Here is a 21218-nt window from a genome sequence, read left to right on the forward strand (position 1 = left end):
AGGCAATATGTACATATATGCACAGTACATAGGACAAGAAAAGCAATCTCATCTGATCTAAAGACTAATAGAGGAGGTAAAGAGGTCCTCCTTGCAAGCTTTGCATTTAACCCAACTTTCCATTTCCCATTCCTGAGTTTCATTAAGAAAGCAATTCTCTTTATTAATTGTAATAATAATAATAAGCCCACAATTCAATGTTTTACTTAAAATAGCAGTTTCTTCTTTACAGACTATCACGCATGTCACCTTTTTTTGTTTAAACTGCTCAATAAACAGATTTCACGCTCTGGAAACATTTCCAGAAATTTATTTTCAGCGGTGCTGACAAGTTTATTTTCTGTTCATCTGTCAAATAAATATTTTTGGTGTCAAGATATCAGTTTTACTTGCTTTCAGTGTTCGCTTAACCTGAGTAGATTTCACACTCTGCTTTAAAGCTGCTGTTCCCCTTAAAAAAAATAATTGAACATATTAAGTGAATAACACAATCGAGCGACTTTATTTTTTCCTCTGATAAAGCAACATAGAAACTTTTAAGAATTCTTTTTCACTTTCTATGACAAACTATGACCATCTGTTTTTGAATGTTTTCTTTTATTTTAATTATTGTTAGGTTATACTGAGCAGTGAGGCTACAGCCACGTGACTTTTCATTATCTGTCGGGTTTAGAAGCTGGAAGAGAAAAAAACAGTTCTTTGCCAATAAATCTGTCCGCTCAGGGATTTCGGTGCCAAAATCAAATTGATTTGGACAGAGATGTGTTGGATGGGGTAATTTCTAGTAGAGAAATGACATTATGTTGATTTGTCAAAATTAAAATTTTCAGGGATTCAATTCCCACCACCTACCTTTTGGATTTATTATGAAAATAAACACATGAATAAATAACATAAAAAGTGTTTATTTGACAGCAAAATGGTGCTTCATGAAGGACCAACACCAGCAAATTTCTTTTGCATGATGGCCTCCAGTGACCTTGTATAATTTAGCTAATGTTTTAGGTGTCCACTGAATTTACTTTGCTTTATGCAGAGCCAACCCAATCTTTTTTTGCAGAAAAGAAGACCCTGCAGGGTAGGCATAGTGAAGTTAGTAAGCTTAAATGTTTTATCCGTTCACAATGTGGCTACTGTGGTCCACCTATGGTAAAATTTGCACCTCCTGCTACACCATTTTCGGATGATCTAATGGGGAGACGTTCAAGATTTGTGCCATCCAGCAACTGATCAGACCTTTTTGATGGTGCAGGGAAGAGAATATGCGGCATCGGAGGCAAATAATACCCCAAGACAACTGTACATGGGATGTAAATATAACATTAGTAGTCACAGTGGACCAAACTATATTCAAACACAGGGCACACCTCTGGATCATACCATTACTGCTTGACTATAAGAGACAACAAAAAAATGAAAGTTTTACATTAATAATGTTAAGTGCATAATCAGTCATCTATAAAAACTTACTCGGGTCCCACATAAATAATTTATGGTAAATACAATACTCTTGCCTGGTCTCTGTGTCGTTCTGTCTATATATCAATAGAGATGTCGATACGTTTTGACCTTTACTTTTATTGCCCTACGTGAACTATGTAGCAAAACAAATAACAGCGTTCATTAGGACTCATTGTTAACAATCTCATAAAATTTCTATTGGCCTATTTCTAAATTCCGTTTCATGCTCTATGTTTATTTGCGATCCGACCCAACGGGAGTTCGAGTTTTTCCCTTCACTTGTTTAACACGTGCGTAAGCTGCGATGGATGAGCTCTCCGATGGGAATGTCACAAAGCTCAGAGCCTGGCGTGTACTCCCAGAGGACCCCTTCCTCTCGCGCTGGAGGATCGCCGGAGAATGGGTCGTGTCTCTGCATACAGCCACGGAACGTATTTGTGGTGTGGTAGACCTGAGTGGCACAAAAAAAGTTTGAAACAGTCTTAAAGCTAATTATACTTGAAAATAAAATGACTACTATTTTTTTTTAAACAAATCAAACTTTGTCTACACAATGTTGCTAGCAATAATGATTCTATAACATAACAGTAACTGTAATAATATATAATGTAATAATAATATCAAGGACGTTAATCCAGACTGCTTCTTAATTATTGTGTAACAATTCTCAGAGTTTGTCATCTGTCGGTTAATCCTGATATTAACCAATACATATAAACATACATATATAGTGGCAAGAAAATGTAAATTCATCCTTTGGAATTACCTGTTTTTCTTCATTAATTGTTCATAAAGTGATGTGATCTGGTCTACATATAAGTCACAAGTATGGACAAACACAATGTTCTTAAGATAATAACATAAAATGATAATCTTTTATATCTTTATTAAACATTCACAATGCTGGTGTAAAAAGTAAGGGAACCCTTGGGTTGAATAACTGGCCGAACCTGCTTTGGCTGCAATAAACTCAAACAAGCACTTCTGGTAGCTGCAGATCAGACTTTTAGGAGAAATTTTAGATAATTCTTCCTTACAGAACCGCTTAAGCTCTGCTAAAATCTTGGGATGTATGGTGAGAACGGCTCTTGAGGTCATTCAACAGTGGCTATAATGGGTTAAGGTTTGGGCTGTGACTGGGCCACTCCAAAAGGGGATTATCTTTTTTTTTTTTGTTGAAGAAGAAATTCTATAGTACTGTGATCTTTAGGGTCATTGTCCTGCTGCATCACCCAATTTCTACTGAGCTTCAGCTGGTGGACAGCAATCCTGACCTTACTCTGTACGATACCTTAATGAACTTGGGAATTCAACCCCTCAATAATGGCAAGCTGTCCAGGCCATTAGGCGGCAAAGCAGCCCCAAATTGTGATGCTTCCTCCACCTTACGTTATGTTTTCAGGTTGGTATGGATTGCCCTCTTTACATCATGCTTAGTGCTGTGTGTTTGTCCCGAAAAATTCAACCTTAGTTTTATCAGCCACAAAACATTTTTAAAGTAGCTTTGTGTCTTAAGTGCTCTTTGGCAAACTTCAGACGGACGAGCAGCAACGCTTATTGGAGAGCAGCAACTTCCTCTGTCGTGTCCTGCATAGACTACCTATTCTAGACTCATGAACAGCAATGTTAATAAGCTTCAATGATTACTTCAAACCTTTAGCTGTTACTCTAGGGTTCTTTCTTAACCAAACTGAGCATTACCATTGTGCTTTTTGGAGCCATCTTGGCTTGGCGCCCACTTCTAGGGAGAGTAGCCACAGCACTAAATTGTCTCCATTTATAAACAATTTGTGTAACTGTGGGCTGATGAAAATGTAAGCTCTTTGTTATTACGTTGTAACCCTTCCCGACTTTATGCAAATCAACAATTCATGGTCTTGAATCATGTAGGTCTTCTGAGATTTCAGCAGATGCTTCTTGAGAATAGAAAACCCAACATGTTTAAGTATTTTTTTGTAGTAAAACACACCTCCAATCCAGTTTCATTAATTGGACTCCAGTCATTTCCCAACGACATTCTGAATGTTTGAATGATATATTCAATATGGGCAAGAACAATACAATCATTTGTGTGTTATTAGTTACAACAAATTGTGTTTCTTCATTATTGTAGCTTAGTTGAAGATCATATATCAAGACAAATGAATACATAAATGCTGTATATACATACACACACACACACATATCATACAGGTTCACCTAACATAACATAATGCAAGTGAAGTAAGTTATTTTGACAGCCATGGGCAGTGAAGATGTTTCAATACTCACATGGTGCTGCTTTGTGGGCGCTGCAGATCTAGACTTGTTGGCTCTGTGGCATGTGGGTTATTCCAGAGCTGAGTTTGGGGAACCAGCTGATGAGGGAAAAGTTCATATTTTCACCCTTAATCAGCATTTCCAGTTGATTGTTTTTAACATATGAGACATATGCCTGAAAATTTCCCACAACTGTGCCCCCACAATTAAAATATGTGATGAAACTCCACTTCTTCCATTGGCTTTATCCAGTTCCAATAAATATCACTGTCAGATGGAATATACTAAGCCTTTTTTGTGTCTGACAATGGTTGGTGTGTGTGTTTATAATCACAGATTCACAACAAATATGTATATCAATATTTAGCTGGCACTTGGCCTGGGCAGGTCCTAGACCACAGAGCACTGCAGGCAAGAAGCCCCTTTGTCACTCCAGACCAGTAGACTCCATATCTTCTTTCTAAATCTTTTGTGGATGTCCTCCACAAATTGCCAAGGATTCTGTTGCATCCCTATCAGGTACCAGACTGACTTCATGCATTGTCCAGGCCCTCCATGCAGCTGCCTGACTTGCTTGCTTGGCACCAAGACCAGCCCTGCACCTGGTACAGAACACGATGGGGCATCAGGACTCACCTTTAGCTGCCCTAGTTGGTGTTTCTCTTTGAGTTTAGACAGATTGGCTCTCAGTTTAAGATTTTCTTCCTCTAAGATGCTGATGCGGATATTGTTGGCTTGAAGCTGTTTCTCCATATCTTCTGCTACGTCTCCAGTGCCTAAAGCAAGCGAGCGTAAATGTCAAATGTGCAAGGCAACCTTACAAAAGAAGATTAGGCATTCAAATCTTTTGCATCGTGCGTTACAAACGCAGGCAATCATAGGTTGTTGCCGTAGAAGCAGAAAAAAATGCTTCTTAAATTACTGTGCTTCAGAGGAGAGAATAAAATGACTGATCTGTTAAGGTTTAATTGGTTAAATATTAGAGAGTGCAATTGAACCAGCATTAGGCAGTTCTAAAAGCAAATTTCAATAAGGATGAGGCCAGCCATAAAGCATTAAATGCATTTTAAAAGGAAGCGAATTTTAACAGAAATAGACGCACGGGTGCAGCGAGGGGTGTTATATCAGTAGACAAGGTCACATGCCGTGATCAGAGCTCCCTTTTTTCAAGTGATCCGGGCACAGGTTTTTACTGGCTAAAGATAAGTATGATGAATATAAAGGTACTCTGGGGGGGGCATGTTTAGGTACAAAGAAAGAAAGAAAAAAAAAGACAGTGCCTGTTTTCATTATGGTATATTTTTAATTACTATATTTTCTAACATAATGTACACACGGCACACCAGCAATAAGGGGCACTGTGTAAAATATTGCCATGGATATCAAGGAACTACAGGGTAGCCTTGTGTCAGAGTGCACCTTATGCTCTGTAACATCTGCACCTACCCTACCTCTCCACTTACTTTCAAACTCCGGAGGGATATGCAAATCTGGGTAAGACACCAGCAGTTTATTTTTTTCTCTTTCTTCTTTGAGAGATCCTTGCAGCCTACTCAGTTGTTTTTCCATGCCAGAAACTGCCTCCTCTAGACTTTGCTTGTCTTTCTGCAGCTGTTTCACCGCCTCCTAAAGTCATCATTAAAAAAGATATCATTGGGAAACGAGAGAAACATCTCTTATGTAGAAATAACCATGTTCCTACAAGGTAAGGGTTTCAGATCAATAATCCTTCCTTATAGCATACGTTTCATGGGAATATACACTGCTTGAATTTATTTGAAAAAGTACTTGCTGCATTAACTTCTTGATTAACCACCCACCTCAGACATCTAGAGGAAGCTTCCACTTCTGGTGGTAGAATCCCGTGTGCCGAATATTATTATTATGGAGCTATCAAATACCTGTTTCTCCTCTATCTGACTCATGAGATTCTCTTTCTCCCTATCCAGTTTCTCCATCTGTTCTTCCAACTTTGTTCTCTCTTCCTCAGCGTCCTCCAAGCTTCCATGCAGGTTTTCACACTCCTGGGCTAATCTGTCCAGCTGCTGCAATAGGGATTTCTGCTTCACCTGCAGGGACTGGTAATAGAAGCATAGAGATAGTGATTTTTAAAGCGGAGCTACTGTTTTGCGATTCAATATTGAACATTTTCATAGACAGGAAGAGACACTCACTATACATTGTGTTTTTAAGTAATCAGTAGCCATTAGAGACCAGCATCTACACTATATGGACAAAAGTATTGAGACACCAGACCATTACACATTAACAGGTACTTTTATGACATTGTATTAAAATACATAGAGATTAATATGTAGTTGGTCCCCTCTTTGCAGCTAGAACAGCTTCTTTATGGGCCTTGCTTTGTGCACTGGGGCAACAGAAAAGGGCTTTCCCCAAACTGTTCCCACAAATTTGGAAGCATAGCATTCTCCTAAATGTATGCTGAAGCATTAAGATTTCCATTCCATTATCCCCCCTCCACCAAACTTTACAGCTGGCACAATGCAGTCAGGCAGGTATTGTTCTCATGGCATCCTATCACATTTCCATGCTTGTTTTCACTGAGCTCTTTAGAACGACCCATTTTTCTCACAAATGTTTGCAAATTGAGACTGCATGGCTAGGTGCTTGCTTTTATACACCTGTGGCAATGGGTCTGATTAAAACACCTGAATTCAATAATTAAGAGCTGTATCCCGATTTGTTCATATAGTGTCTGTCTGTGGTTGCAGATGCACCTCAATAAGAGTTTACAGAATGCCGTTTGTTGCAATGAGAACACAATGAGAACACATGCCTCGCTGTGTTTCTAGAAAGCCCACTCACCTCTTTGTGGCTTTGAAGGCTTTCTACACATGCTCTCTCTTTGGACACGGCCTCCTCTGACTCTTTTAAATGCTGCATTGTGGTATCCAGATGTAGTTTCAGATTGTTCATGGTCTGTTCTAGCTCCGTCACCTTTTCCTTATCCACCATGCTCTGCATCTCATGCACAAGTTGATTTTTTGCCAGCTCTGATGTATAAAACAATAATAAGAAACCTATCCATCTCACCACTCTATGGATGCACCATCGTGACACTCCAGCTAAAACTCAAGTAAGGCTCCCTGCACTACCCTTGGCCAGTTATGAAGCTACTATAACGTATTTTCACTTTTCTTGCAAAGTGATATCCTCCACTATTGTACCTAAAAGCATTCCGTTAATAGTTACCTCTATATTGCACCTCATCGGCAACACCAAATTGGTACCTACTGCAAAGTGTTGCAAACCAGAAGCTGATAAATTGTCTCGTATTTTAGTGGTAGTAGCCAGGAAAACTACCCTACAGGACTGGATATCATGCACACACAGAAATATCTTAATGATCTTTAAATTGATGTGGACCAATATGGGAGAACTGGATTAAAACACTTGGCTATGACCTGTCCGATTTAAGGCAGGCCTCTCATAGATATAGCCCCTGCACCATACTGTCAAATCCTCTACACTGAAATACCAAGGGCACTCCCTTGAATATTTTAGGGCTTGTTTATGTACTCTCTCTCACACATACAAACTTACAAGTTAATTGATTTGACTCTCTTCTAATGCATATGTTTAAAGGTAATCTCAAATAACAATTGGCCAAATTCCCAGTAGTCTCCACATCCTAGCCTTTCAATACCATGATTATATGTGTCTTGCTTCCTTCAAAAATCACCAGCTTTCCAACAAGCTGGCTCCTCAATAAGAAGTCATTCTCTTGCTTTCCTGAAACTAACGAAGATACACATTCCATTTACTTTCTTGCAAATTCTCACCCAGATCTCTGATGACGCTGTGCTGGGATTTCAGCTCCTCCTTTAAGATGGAAACTCGTTCTTCAAGGACTGCTGTCCCTGCATCAGATGCATGAAAAACCATGAAATTAAACTCGTAAACACCCTCTCCATACCTACTACAAGACTTTTAGTTTCATCAAGCTGGTACCTCTCCTCAATTCTTCTTTGTCTTTCTCCATTTTGTTCAGAACTTTCTGACTCTGCTGGGCTTTTTCATGTAGCCTCCTCTCACTCTCCTTTGCCTGCATCTGCAGCTCCTCTTTGTGAGCCTGCATGGCCTTTTTTCCACTCTCTATGTTCTGTTGAAGTCTGTCATTCTCCACTCGGGCAGCTTCCACTTGATTCTTCAGTGGAATGATCATCTTCATGAGCTCAGACAAGTGCTTGTTAATACGTGCCAGGTCTTTGCTCTCTTCGCTAGCCCAGTAACGCATCTCGGTTGGTGAAAGGTTTCGGCCTGGATGAAGAATTTCTTGGATCTTGGTGAGTGAACAGGGCAAGTTCTGATCAAGGCAAACACTAATGATGGCTTCACTGACTTCTCGTAGACTACTTTGAGCTATGTCACATGCATCACATGGCACAAGGGATGATTCCAATGTTTGGCATCCTATTGTACGGGTGTCCCAAGCAACACAGGTTTGGGATTCTGTCAGCGAGGGGATCACATTTCTGCGCTGGGAACTCATGGGGGTAGACTGTAGTCTAGATGAAGGCGGATATTGGGAAGCTTCTTTTGTTGTCTCTTTTTCTTTTGCTTGAATGACATTCTTATCAACAGACTTCTAGAGGAAATAGAAAGTTGTAATGGAATAAATAATAGAACCTATTTGCGATTGGCATTTGTTTTAAGCACAACATCATATTTGTAATTATTAGAGCATATTGCTATAGAGGCTGCATGTCATTTACTCACTAATTGTTGGTAACCGCTCCCCAGTTTCAGCACGCTGCTCCAGTACTTGCGCACAGCCAGGCCAATGGACATAGAGGATCCCAGATCGCGGGCAGGCGGAAGGCCTCCATCACTGCTTATTACCTCTGTATATACAGTGAAACTTTGAAGAAGGAGCAATAATCTGTAAAGACAATGTGTCAGATAAATGAAAGTGGAAACTGCATCATTCAGGTTTTTTTTAATAAAACGAAAAATTAAACAAGAGTAGGTTTAAGACTCCACTCACAAGTACCCAGCAAAAGTAAACAAGAAGTACCAAATCATGGAATAAGGTGGAAAAAGACCTCCCTTTTCTCAGACCAATTTTAATATGTGCTAGATGGAGGTTAATTATACACAAGGCACAGGATTCATGTATACTTTGTGAGTATTGTATTTACCATGTTTGGTTTCAGGTACCTACCGAAGGTGAAAATCATTATTGCTTTTAAAGTCAGTAGAACACGTCTGTGCAGAAGAACTTAGTAGGACCTTCAAGCAGGGCAAGCAGTTTCCATACACAGACACCAGGTTCGGTTAAACGGCATGAAGGTGTCTATGCTGTTTTAGGTATTTGGTCGAAAAAGTCGTTTTATTCCCCTGCATTTGTGCAGCTCGGATTATACTGAATACCCTATTCTATTGTATCTGCCACATTTTCATACAAAATCCATGCCTCATTAAAATGGCATCATATTCAGAAGAAATAAGCCGTAATTTAATAGTAATTTATTTCAACTAATAGTGTTCCTTAGATTAGCTTAGCATGAAGAAAAAATGCAACTACAGGAGTCACCTAGAGAGATGTACGACCAACAAAAACAGGCATCGGTAGATACATCTAACAGAAGAAAAAACAGTAACATGTTGTTTGCATTAGTTCTGTACGTATCAAAAAGACCTTCTTCACTGTGACATCTCATAAGATGAACCGGTTTTGTGGACAACATTCTAGCAGAAATATAGTATCATCTAAACAGAAGAAAAGAGGTCCTACACGCAAAGTATATTGTCAATTATCCATACCTGTCAATGACAAGCTCAAGTAGAACGACATGTGATAGCTGCGTGAACTCTGGTTCATCATCTATGTGGTCGTATTTCTCCAGAAGCTGCGCCAGGTCCAGATCGCAGGACAATGTATCTGGAAATTTCCACGAGGGGTATCGTACAGCTCCAACTCTTGAGAACACATCTATTACAGTGCCCTGTAGGTCGGTAATGTCCTTTCTCAGGCTTTCCATGCATGTGCGATCTCCAAGCATGTGCATCATAATGGGTTGATCCAACGAAAGATGTGAAACCGGTTAAATCTGGGAACTACGGCAACAGGATGAGAAAAAAAAAGCCATGTCTAAAATATAGTATTGGACACACTTGCCAGACATAAATGATAAATGCATTGGGATCAATGTAGCAATCAAGTAGGCACTGCATAGAAACATTCCTCTTAAAAGGTACAGTGGGGGTTATGTCTTAAAAGTTACTCTAGTGCAAAGAGCTCTTATCACCATAGCAACCAGGTGCAAACTGGCCCTGGGGCATTTGCCCAAAATTCCTAAAAAAACAAAACTTTGATAGGAACAGGAGCTTTGTGTTTCTGCTCCTTGTCTTCACTATACTATATGTTATGAATGTTTAAATCCTGTCGAGCTTCTGCTGCAGGAAGAGTTTGGCTGACCCTATATAATGCATAGTTAAATGAGTGAAATACATCCACGCATGGAATTATGCTTTATACAGGGACAGGTCTTGTTTGAGAGCTCTGCTAATATTGGCCCTTCATAATACACACTAAAGTGAGGAAGTTAAAACCATGACTCTCCCTTAAGTGAAAAAGCCCATTAAGGGCAAACAAGGCAGCAAAGGGCTACATACAAGCGGTTGTAGTGTACTCCTTCCTAAATCATCGGCCGGGGCACGGCTTAAATATTTAGCAACTGGGGTCGGATGTCATGTATGGAAAATAAGTATATTGTGAGTTACGCATCGCTCTGAAGCAGTTTACCTCCTCTTCCGTACACCACAGCTGTTACCATGCCTACCACGCATGAACCGTCAAGCGTTGTGGAAAAAGAGCGACTGAGGGAGTCATAAGTACAACAGTTGAAGGTGAAAAACTGCATTTATAATACAGCAATATTCCAGTATTATTCATCACACTTAAGTTGGTTACCGGAAAAACGTCGACCGGCATAAAACTTAATAGATGGGTGCATATTTTTTTTTTAAAACGTGTCGGTGTAAGTATTACTCTAATGATTATAACTCTACCCGACATTTAGTACGTGATTACGTATTAGCATATACCACTTTTAAGCGTTGAGGGGGGTATACTAGAACGCCTGGACTATAATCTTGTAATATTCGTTGATAGCAAGATGTGTATGCCCCAATACTTACATGAATATTTGGAGAAATCTAGCGATAATGATATATTGGCGAGAAAAAAAAAATGTTAATTGTGAATATTACCCCCCCATCCAGTTAGTGCCTTCCATGTTCCCGCCTGCTTCCTCAGCTAGGCTTCCTGGCTGCCATCTTTGTTCGTAGGACATACGGTTTCCTTGTGTGTTCTCGGGCGAGGGGGTTTCGCGTAGGAAGTCATCATGCCGATGCAAGTCTTACCGCCGCAGCCGCAGGATGGAGAGCAGGTACGAGTAGGGGTAGAGAGGCGATAGGCCATTATTTGCCAATATAGGCCGCGGTGTTTACATTATTGTCCTGTAACGAGGCGGCTTTATATTGTCTTCGGCCTGCTTTCCCCTCCCCTGTACAAGCCTGAGTTACGTTTAACCTCATACACTGTGCTTACCTCACAGTATAAGTGTGAAGTATTTGTGATTACAGCGTGCAATTACTGCCTCAGAGTCTCTGATAAAAGCAGTAACTGGAGATATAAGTCTTCACTTTATTAAGTAGCTCCCCTAAACACAAGCTCTTTAAGCATTTGCGACAGTGAGTGAAATTACAGTAACGTATTATTTATGGAGTGTTTCCGGTATCACGTGGAATATACGAGAGCAAGTAGCAAGGGCATTGAGTTATTTAAATAACGCCATCACATTCCGTATCGCTGCACAATGGGTAGATATAAGTAGTATATAATGTAATTATAATTTGACTTCCAGAAACCGGTGAGGAGGGCCCTGTTCTAATGATCTTACAATCTAGAGGTGCTTCTCTGATAGATCTGACCAGTTTATCGCTTTGCACTGGAAATGCTCTTCTGTATGAAATACTCTGGGAATATTATAATATAGTGATGCGTATCACTGTGTATACTATGATTTGCGTGTGGATTTGGAACATGTTGGGGAAGTTAATACTTGCCCACCCGCCTCCCCACATAGAAATAAGATGACTCTTCCTTTAAAAAGTGAATTCACTGGTGTTAAGTTCTATGTAGGGAAAATCTCCTTTAATCCATTCATGGTCCTGGAAGGTATTGTAATAGCCGCCTTCTCACTTAGAAACATAGAATTTGATGGCAGACAAGAACCATTAAGCCCGTTTTCCCCGATGTAAAGACTTGTATCGGTCCTTGGTCTAGTCTTACAGTAATGATGGCTTTATGCCAACCCCATGCATGTTTATACTCCACCACTGTATCAGCTCCTAGCACCCGTGATGGGAAGTTCTTCTATGTAGTCACTACCCTTACAATCAACCTACAGAATCTGAAGAAGGGACACTCCAGCCAGCGGTAGCACTTTAACGCATATAATAGCTGCATGGTCACTTTAAATGTTTTGGGGTGATCCAGATGGCCCCATATGCATTTGCTCCCCCCAGCTATTTTCTGCTGAACACGACTTGCACCTGATTGCCTTCAGTCGGCTTCTTCATCAAGTGACGTACATTTTTAAAGAGTGCTTGTTAAAGTTCCACATATGCATTCCTTTTTAGCAGGGCTTGTCAGGGGCAGTAAAGCTTTAATGTAAACAATTGTGACCATTCCTTTTCTATTCTGCAGTGTTAAAGATAAGGTCCTGATGGCTTTTCTACCTTTACATCCTTTCCTGTGTTAAGCCTTCGTTCTCTCCTGGGCTGATGCAGCTCTATCCATTTGTTTTAATCAGTTTTTAAAGTACCGAGAACCACTAAGTTAAAAACCGATTTTCATAACGAGTTCAAGTAGCAGTCTAGATTTTCTCAGGAGCTGAGAATTCTTGTCCTCACGAGACTTTCCTTACATTGCGAGACGGTCTGGCTCAGTTCATAACACCAAGCTGTTGAGCCAGGCAGGCTCACTATATACTGACGTCCGAACGCAATTGGGCTTTAGTAATTGGGTCCTTGTATACAAATGGAGTAAATGCTATTGATTGAATATTAGAAGACAATTGTGGCAATCGTTTCACACTGTACGACGGGGTACGTTTGTAGGTGGAACGCTCGCTTACACATTTCTTTCTGTGCTGTAGCAGATATAAGAGCCGTACATATGGCTGTATGAATGAATATACACACTAACACAATGTGATAAAACTGGGTTATGTGTTTCTCTGGTAACATCTGTTCTATTCTTTGTTTTTCTGTTGACTCCAAAAAAGGAAATGGAAGAGGAAAAGAAAGAAGAGGTGGCTCCATCAAAGCCTATGGTGGGAATTATTTACCCGCCCCCTGAGGTCCGAAATATTGTGGATAAGACTGCAAGCTTCGTAGCTAGGTAAGTCTGAACAGACGTGTAGGATTGGGGGATATCGCTAGTTTCCATGTCTGTAATGAGATGGCAAATCAAACGGTGCAAAAGCATGTTTCCTGGTAATACATTTTTTTTCATTTTCTGATGTTTAAATGATGGCATCAATCTACTTTCTATAGTAGGCTATGGGGATTACACAAATTAAGGCTAATATTAAGTACAATCTTCAGTACGAGTGTACATTGTTTTCCCCCAAAACTTCTATTGTTATTGGGGCTTCAATCTTTTCTAAATTCTGGATCCCTGGTATTCTGCACAACAAAAGCAGATATCTACCCTATTTTTTGTATGGAATATATGAATTTAAGCAATAACATTTGACATCAGACTTGGCCCATCTAGTCTGTCTCTTTTTTCCCTGTGTGCCAGAGCTGGGTAACATGCAGCCTTCGAGACCTGGTTCAGCCACATTATATTTAGTAAGCTATGTAAAGAAAAACATTACTGCCTCCTTCAGCTAAAACTTTACTTTCAAGACATTTTTAGGTTTATATATGTGATTACATTGTTCACACATTTCAAAACATTTATGTCTCCAGTTCACTGGACAGCTGCTCCATGTTCAAGAAGCATTCTAGACTGTGAATTATAAAATGCCTTTTAATGCATTTGGATTTGCATTTAATGCAAGTGGAATCTTTGTTTTAGTTTAGAATCTACAGTCAACCTTGCACTTATTGCCACATGTATTTTTGATATGTATATGTGTGTGTGTGTGTGTGTATATATATATATATGTGTATATATATGTATATGTGTGTGTGTGTTTTTTTTTAAAGCACTGACATTTAAACTGTCATCTGTCCATAGAAATGGCCCAGAATTTGAGGCCAGGATCCGACAGAATGAAATAAACAACCCAAAGTTTAACTTTCTGAACCCCAATGACCCCTACCATGCCTACTACCGCCACAAAGTCAATGAGTTCAAGGAGGGCAAAGCCCAGGAGCCGTCGGCTGCCATCCCCAAAGTCATGCAGCAGCAGCAGTCTGTGCAGCAGCTGCCTCAGAAGGTAATTATTGCTTCATGTCTTCATTTTGTTTTGGGAGAACATAAAGTAAACCCTAGTACAGTATGTTTGCACATAGACATAGCTCACTCCCAGCTTTCTACAGCTCTCTTAAATTATATATATATATATATATATATATATATATATATATATATATATATATTACTGACATGTTTTAGTGTGTTGTGGCTTGTCAGTCTATGCTGTTACATATGAACTGTGAACTTGGCAGGTCCAGGCCCAGGTGGTTCAGGAGACAATTATCCCGAAGGAACCACCTCCGGAGTTTGAGTTTGTGGCTGATCCGCCATCGATCTCTGCCTTTGACCTTGACGTGGTAAAGCTGACTGCTCAGTTTGTGGCCCGGAATGGCCGCCAGTTTCTGACGCAGCTCATGCAGAAGGAGCAGAGGAATTACCAGTTCGACTTCCTGCGTCCGCAGCACAGCCTCTTCAACTACTTCACCAAGCTGGTGGAACAGTACACTAAGGTATGTAGTCACTGGGGGGCTGGCAGCTGTTACGGATCACTTATCCCGCCTGCCTGCTTTACGTTAAATCTATGGTGTTTCTGTGTATTTAAATACAGTAGAAGTCGCAATTATACTGGGTTTGGCCCTTCCTTATTCAAAGTGACTAAAAAGTAGAATGCATTATCAGGTGCACACTCCGGAATCTCCTATGAAAACACTTGAGCTAGCCTCAGAAGATTTATTAACTCCTTATCGATGTGCCTGTGGATTATTTAGAGCCCGCTAAGTCATTCTTGTGTGAGACGCTTACCGCGGTTTGCCTTTGACAATAGTCATTACAGGCAATTGAAATGTTCAGCTCTCCTGCAAATAATCCCTGTCTCCGGCTTAAAACTACTTCTGCAGGCCCCCTTCTTAATGAATAAAACTGTGCGTGTTGTTGTTTTCAAACCCTCCATCGTGCGTATAGGCCATGCCCTGAACATTTTGGATGTTCAAAGTGTGCCTGCTGTAGACATTGTTAGCTTGAAGTTATAGATACAATGTCAATTTTATTCACTTATTGATTGTGAATGAAATCCATGTTTTTTTCCGGACTTTTCTAATCAGATTGCTGCGGTAAAAGGCATGAGTCACCCTCGGCTGCTTTGGTACTGACGGAATTTACGACACAGTTATTAATAACGATGACTGTTTGCTGTCCTGCTCTGTTATTGGATGGCTCTGTGTAATTGACCCCTTCTCTTTCAGATCCTGATTCCCCCTAAAGGATTGCTTCCAAAACTGAAGAAAGAGGCTGAGAACCCCACAGAAGTTTTGGATCAGGTAATTCCTGCTGCTTCTTGACCTTTTATTTGTATTTGCTGCTTAAATTCATGTAGAGTTGATTTTCTGTCATGGCTTGTATGATTTTTGTGGGTTGAAAAACAAATGAACCAGACACAGCTTTAATAAATTCCTTGATGTAGCTCTCAGTTGAGTCCAGGATTTGTATCCCTTTGTTCTAAAATCAGACCCAAAATATGCAATAAACATTTAACTAAACAGAAAACCTGGAGACTGTTTGGATGTGTTAAGTTGTTCAGCTTCTTCTGCAAGAACAGCTGAGTAGTTCCCGCATAATGTGGACTGAAATTATAACCATGTCCCCTCGCATATATTTATTTATGGGCTAAAATGCACAGATTAGGTGAAAATCTCACAATGTCTGCCAAAAAGATGAGCAATTTATGTCTATCAAACTTTCCATTTTCCAGATGAATGCCCTTACATGTTACCATAGCAACAAAACAATACCCTGCTATATAGCATACATTCTGGGGGGGGGGATAACCATGACACTATATTATGCATTTAAAATGCTGTCCATATGGCATACTCTTTTGTAAACTGTTTTTGGTTGTATTCTTTTCTACATTAGATATTTTTAGTTACTCTTGTGTCTTTATAATACTATAGGTGCGTTACCGTGTTGAGTGGGCAAAGTTCCAGGAGAGGGAGCGTAAAAAGGAGGAGGAAGAGAAGGAGCGAGAGCGTGTAGCTTATGCGCAAATAGATTGGCATGATTTTGTTGTAGTTGAGACTGTAGACTTTCAGCCCAATGAGCAAGGTAAGGAAAGTTGTTAAGATGGTGCCGATGTTGACGTTTGTTGATATCGCAGATCTTCTAAGTAAACATTTCATGCCTTAATGTTTTTACATGACTTGTAACACCCTTCGATCAAACTCTGAACTACAGCACAATTAAATCTGGGGCTTTCTGCAGCTTGGCTTAAATATCCTAGCATTGGGCTCTATAAGATATTTGAAGACTAGTCTTATTTACCTTCAGTTTTGTAGATCTAACAATTGTTGGCCTATGTAGAGAGGGTTAACATTCTTTCTTATTATCCTGCAGGTAACTTCCCACCTCCCACAACCCCAGAGGAGCTGGGAGCTCGTATTCTAATCCAGGAGCGATACGAGAAGTTTGGAGAGAGTGAGGACGTGGAGATGGAGGTGGAATCGGATGACGACGATGAAGTGAAAGATGGCAAGGGAGGGGATTCTTCTCATATGGACCAGGATACTAGAGTTCAAGACATGGATGAGGTAAGATCTTATTTCATATGTGCATTATTTTAGAGAGTATTTGGATTTGCTTGTCATCTCTGGACCCCAAAGTTTGACTATCTATGCCATTTGCGTAGTGCTGTTTACGATGGTGATCAAAGTAATAGACAATATAATATGTATATGATCACCCTCCTATCAAACGCGAGAATGTGGATCCTTATGGTTAGGCCTACACTTGCCCATAGCCAGTTACAACATGTGGCATCCTCGTGTGTAATTTGTGGGACAGGCAAACTCCTTGTATGTAATGTACATTACTGTTTCAATGAGTCTTCGGGTATTTTATTTTTCCCTAGGGCTCAGATGATGAAGACTATGCACAAAAAGCTCCTCTGCCTCCAGAGTCTCCCATGCCACCACCTCTGCCTCCTACTCCTGACCAAGTGATTGTTCGTAAAGATTACGATCCCAAAGGTGAGTGTTTTTGCACATTCTAAGTCTAGCTAAATCATTTTTTCCTGAGATGTTAACTTTGTGTGTGGCTCCCACAGCTTCCAAGCCGCAGCCTCCGGCACCTGCTCTGGATGAGTATTTGGTGTCTCCCATCACTGGTGAGAAGATTCCTGCCAGCAAGATGCAAGAGCACATGCGCATTGGGTTGCTGGATCCCCGGTGGCTTGAGCAAAGGGACCGTTCCATCAGGGAGAAGCAAGGAGATGATGAAGTCTATGCACCAGGTAGGTTGCTACTGATATCAAACATCTTGGATTCAACAGTAACTTCATTCCAATGAGCTTAGACGAAAGCACTACATTCCTTCAATATACGATTAGAGAGTACAGCTTCATAACGAGTACAGTTCTATTTAAAAGGCTCTTGTACACTTTTCTGTAAATCTCAATATCCTGGGTTTAGAAAAGTCTTTGCTTTTTGCAATGGTAATTATCGCAGTAATACACTATGGAACAGCAAAAATTTAGCGTTTTAACAAAAGCATGATAAATTGCAATTATACTCAAGAGATACATACTAAAGCCTTGCCATTGAATCAATGGCTGGGAGCAGCAGGAGCTAATTAAAGTTTGACTATTTTATCCAGGTAGGGTCTGTTTTTGAATTTTACTGCTTTGTCCTCTTTGGTTTGTAAACTTTTTCTTGTTTCATGGGAATCCAATTGTATGAACTGTTGTACACTTTTTTCAGGCTTGGACATTGAGAGCAGCTTGAAACAGTTGGCTGAACGCCGTACCGATATTTTCGGTGTTGAAGAAACGGCTATTGGTAAAAAGATTGGTGAGGAGGAGATCCAGAAGCCAGAGGAGAAGGTACGCTCTTAAATAGGTTTAATACCTGCATATGAAAGCTGTGCCTTCGTCATTGTTATATAGATTGACGCTTTTTTCTTTTTCTGTAGGTGACATGGGATGGTCACTCTGGCAGCATGGCACGTACCCAGCAGGCTGCACAGGCAAATATTACCTTGCAGGAGCAGATAGAGGCCATTCATAAGGCCAAGGGACTTGTGCCAGAGGAAGATGGCAAGGATAAGATTGGACCGAGCAAGCCCAATGAAATGCCACAGCCTCCACAGCCATCCTCTGCTTCTACCTTGACCAGTTCCGCTCCACCCATGAATTCTGCTCCAAGACCCCCACCAGTGTCGCACCACCAGCAGATGAGCACACCTGTGTCAAGACCCCCCTCGGTAATCCCTAATTGCTCTTCTCTCAGAACATTTAAGTTTCATATAATAGGCCCTATTAATTTCCTTTTATTGATTATAAAACAATGTAGCTACTTATTTTCGGAACTTTGGTTTTCTGTGCCTTTTGAAACCAGTGCCTCTCCTTCAGGAAGGCAATACAATTATAAAAGGATGATAAAAATAATAGTGTACAGCGCTAAATAAACACCACTGTGATAAATGAAATAAATAAAAGATAATCCTTAAAGATCCCCAAAAACAGCAGGGCAAAAATACCTTATTTACTATGTAAATATAAAAAATGGACAGCGCTAAATATATGAATGGCAATTGGTATATAAAATATCTGCAATATCTTAACTTATTCAATACCTAGATGCCTTTAACGTTAAAGCTTCCTTAAGTGTCATGGCAAGTACATGGAAAACACCTTTACAATATGTAGACAATGTTGTCTTAGATGGCGTATAAATTTGAGTAACTCACTTGAATAGGTATGGAGAAACATTAAGGAGAAACCTTAATTCAAAAACCACATCTGCTTCCAAATGAAATGTGTTTCAGCCTCGCTGTACCTTTCTCAAGCTGGCACGTGTAATAAAGAATATAAGTTGGGAACCCTCCAGCTGAACGATAAGTAGCCACATATAAATGAGCAAGCTTTAACATTAAAGCATTTAGGTATTGAATAGGGATGCACCAATATATCGGTGGCCGAAATAATTTAAAAAAAAACGGCGGAAAATAATTGTCCGCAGTGGCCCTACTGCGTACCTGTGCGTTGCGTCATTCGGCTTCAGCCAAGTGAATGCTGAATTTTCGATTTCGGTGCATCCCTAGTATTGAATAATTTAAGATACTGTAGAGTGGCAAATCAGGGGGCGGAGTTGGCTGCGTAAATTGCTGGGGCTATATAAATAAAAGATAATATATATATCCTTCCACTAGAGAGCATGATGCCACTTTAAAGTGGGATGTTAATTTATTTCACCCATCCTATTAAGCTCAACTTCAAAGCTGACCTTCTGAATCCTTTATTTTTTTTTAGATGCCGCCTCCTATACGTACCACAATGGTGTCTGTACCAGTCATGCAGCGGCCTCCTATGGCTTCAGTGGTGCGTCTTCCACCAGGTTCTATGTTGGCTGCCCCTATGCCACCCATCCTGCACACTCCAAGAATCAATGTGGTTCCCATGCCACCAAACCCACCTCCTATGATGGCGCAGCGTTCGCCACACATGATTGTACCTGCGGGTATGTTTAATGTTTTAGAAATGTGCTTTAGAAATGTGTGTAGTTGGAAATAAGACATTAGCTGATTATTATGTAGTAGCAAACATCCATAAACTGTTAAAATGATTCAGCTATATATGTGCCCATAAATGAGTGCTGGTCAATGTTACTTTAAGATCATTTTAAATGCCTCCTTGCTGAAGACATTGGATCTTTGTTTTTGTTTAGCATTTGTTCCCGCACCTCCGGTGGCCCCTGTGCCTGCCCCGGCACCCATGCCTCCTTCTCATCCGCCACCCCCGTTGGATGACGAACCGGCAGCCAAGAAAATGAAGAATGAGGATGCATTGATTCCAGAAGAGGAGTTCTTGCGCAGGAACAAGGTGTGTAAGCATTTAGCTTGAGGTCTAAATCTCTTTCCCTGAGAGTGCATTGGTCATAAAGATCCAACCTTGTTTTTCATTCCACAGGGACCTGTTACAGTCAAAGTTCAAGTCCCCAATATGCAGGATAAAACGGAATGGAAGTTGAGTGGCCAGGTGTTGGCATTCACTCTGCCGCTCTCAGATCAGGTATTGTACAGTCAGCATTTGGTATTAACTAAGCGGGCAGAGCCACTGTATTTCCTTTCACTTGTTTTTGCTGCTTCTCACCGCTTTATTTTTAATCAATTTTGCAGGTCTCGGTCATAAAGGTGAAGATCCACGAGGCCACAGGCATGCCAGCCGGGAAGCAGAAGCTTCAGTATGATGTGAGTAGGCCTTATGCAGAAACATTTAAGCATGAATTCATTCAAAACGGTTCAGCGGTTAACCTTTTTTTTATTTTCTTTTTTCCACAGGGAATCTTTATTAAGGATTCCAACTCTGTAGCATATTACAATATGCAGAATGGAGCCACCATTCACCTAGCCCTGAAAGAGAGAGGAGGCAGGAAGAAGTGAGACCACAAAGGGCAGTTGAAAAGGTTGCAAAAAAAGTAACATTGTTGGGCACATATTAAGGATATGTTGCATGAAAATGTTTTTTCTGTAAAAATGGTTCATCAAATGAATAACAAGACAGGGACTCTCTTATAGTTATGCTTCCTATAGCCACTAATTGATCCATTTTGTTCACAAAGAGTTAACATCCCCTGTGTGCGCAGGAGCAGGGTGTCTGTTATATCTTAATATGGGAGGGTGTGAATTGTGTATAAAAAAAAAAGCAATTGTGCAGTTGCCATAGCGACTAGTGGAATATTTAAGCGGATAGTCCCAAAATGATTTTTATATATAATTTCCATGGCTATTTAATGTACCTTCTGTTCATTATATTGGGACATCAAAATGGAAAGTTTTAGGGCTGGGAAATTCTTTCTCTGCCAGCATACTTATCATGTCATGATACCCGGCTTACAAATAAAGAACAATAAAACTACCTGTTGATTGTTGTCTTGATAAGTCCCTAGAGGGGACTGTAACTTCGAGTTCTTTATAAAACCACTATGCTAATATTTGATTATTCTGATTAGATAAATCCTTGGTGTGCTCTTTCTTTACTTTTATC

At 40.3% G+C, this 21218-nt stretch overlaps 2 protein-coding genes across 2 annotated transcripts; one reads left to right on the forward strand and one right to left on the reverse strand.

Annotated features, from left to right (window-relative positions):
* Nucleotides 1–1558: 1558 nt before the first annotated feature.
* Nucleotides 1559–10550, reverse strand: CCDC157 (coiled-coil domain containing 157). Its single transcript, XM_053468558.1, has 11 exons — nt 10493–10550; nt 9511–9804; nt 8464–8626; nt 7696–8332; nt 7527–7604; nt 6550–6737; nt 5622–5798; nt 5184–5346; nt 4357–4496; nt 3733–3818; nt 1559–1912 (listed from the first exon to the last, which is right to left on the reverse strand). Exons 2-11 carry the CDS (start codon nt 9756–9758, stop codon nt 1696–1698), a joined length of 2097 nt encoding a protein of 698 aa, XP_053324533.1. The 5' UTR covers nt 9759–9804; nt 10493–10550; the 3' UTR covers nt 1559–1695.
* Nucleotides 10551–10984: 434 nt separating this feature from the next.
* SF3A1 (splicing factor 3a subunit 1) lies at nt 10985–21089 on the forward strand. Its single transcript, XM_053468555.1, has 16 exons — nt 10985–11138; nt 13041–13156; nt 14003–14204; nt 14437–14694; nt 15427–15501; nt 16135–16285; nt 16574–16767; nt 17088–17205; nt 17283–17468; nt 17935–18056; nt 18146–18436; nt 19485–19692; nt 19900–20054; nt 20142–20243; nt 20351–20422; nt 20513–21089. The coding sequence occupies exons 1-16, from the start codon at nt 11094–11096 to the stop codon at nt 20612–20614; spliced, it is 2397 nt and encodes a 798-aa protein (XP_053324530.1). The 5' UTR covers nt 10985–11093; the 3' UTR covers nt 20615–21089.
* Nucleotides 21090–21218: the final 129 nt, after the last annotated feature.

This window comes from Spea bombifrons, chromosome 1, assembly GCF_027358695.1.
Source record: "Spea bombifrons isolate aSpeBom1 chromosome 1, aSpeBom1.2.pri, whole genome shotgun sequence".
In the NCBI taxonomy this organism is placed as follows: domain Eukaryota; kingdom Metazoa; phylum Chordata; class Amphibia; order Anura; family Pelobatidae; genus Spea; species Spea bombifrons.

Bases quoted from the DNA above. Each gene is read 5' to 3' on its own strand.
- CCDC157 (XM_053468558.1), bottom strand. From the start codon at position 9,758: ATGATGCACATGCTTGGAGATCGCACATGCATGGAAAGCCTGAGAAAG. The intron at 8,627-9,510 runs GTATGGATAATT...TTGTCTTTACAG, and splicing joins CTTGAGCTTGTCATTGACAG to ATTATTGCTCCTTCTTCAAA. The intron at 5,799-6,549 runs GTGAGTGGGCTT...TTCTATTACCAG, and splicing joins GCCTTCAAAGCCACAAAGAG to TCCCTGCAGGTGAAGCAGAA.
- SF3A1 (XM_053468555.1), top strand. From the start codon at position 11,094: ATGCCGATGCAAGTCTTACCGCCGCAGCCGCAGGATGGAGAGCAG. The intron at 11,139-13,040 runs GTACGAGTAGGG...ACTCCAAAAAAG, and splicing joins AGCCGCAGGATGGAGAGCAG to GAAATGGAAGAGGAAAAGAA. The intron at 19,693-19,899 runs GTATGTTTAATG...GTTTTTGTTTAG, and splicing joins ACACATGATTGTACCTGCGG to CATTTGTTCCCGCACCTCCG.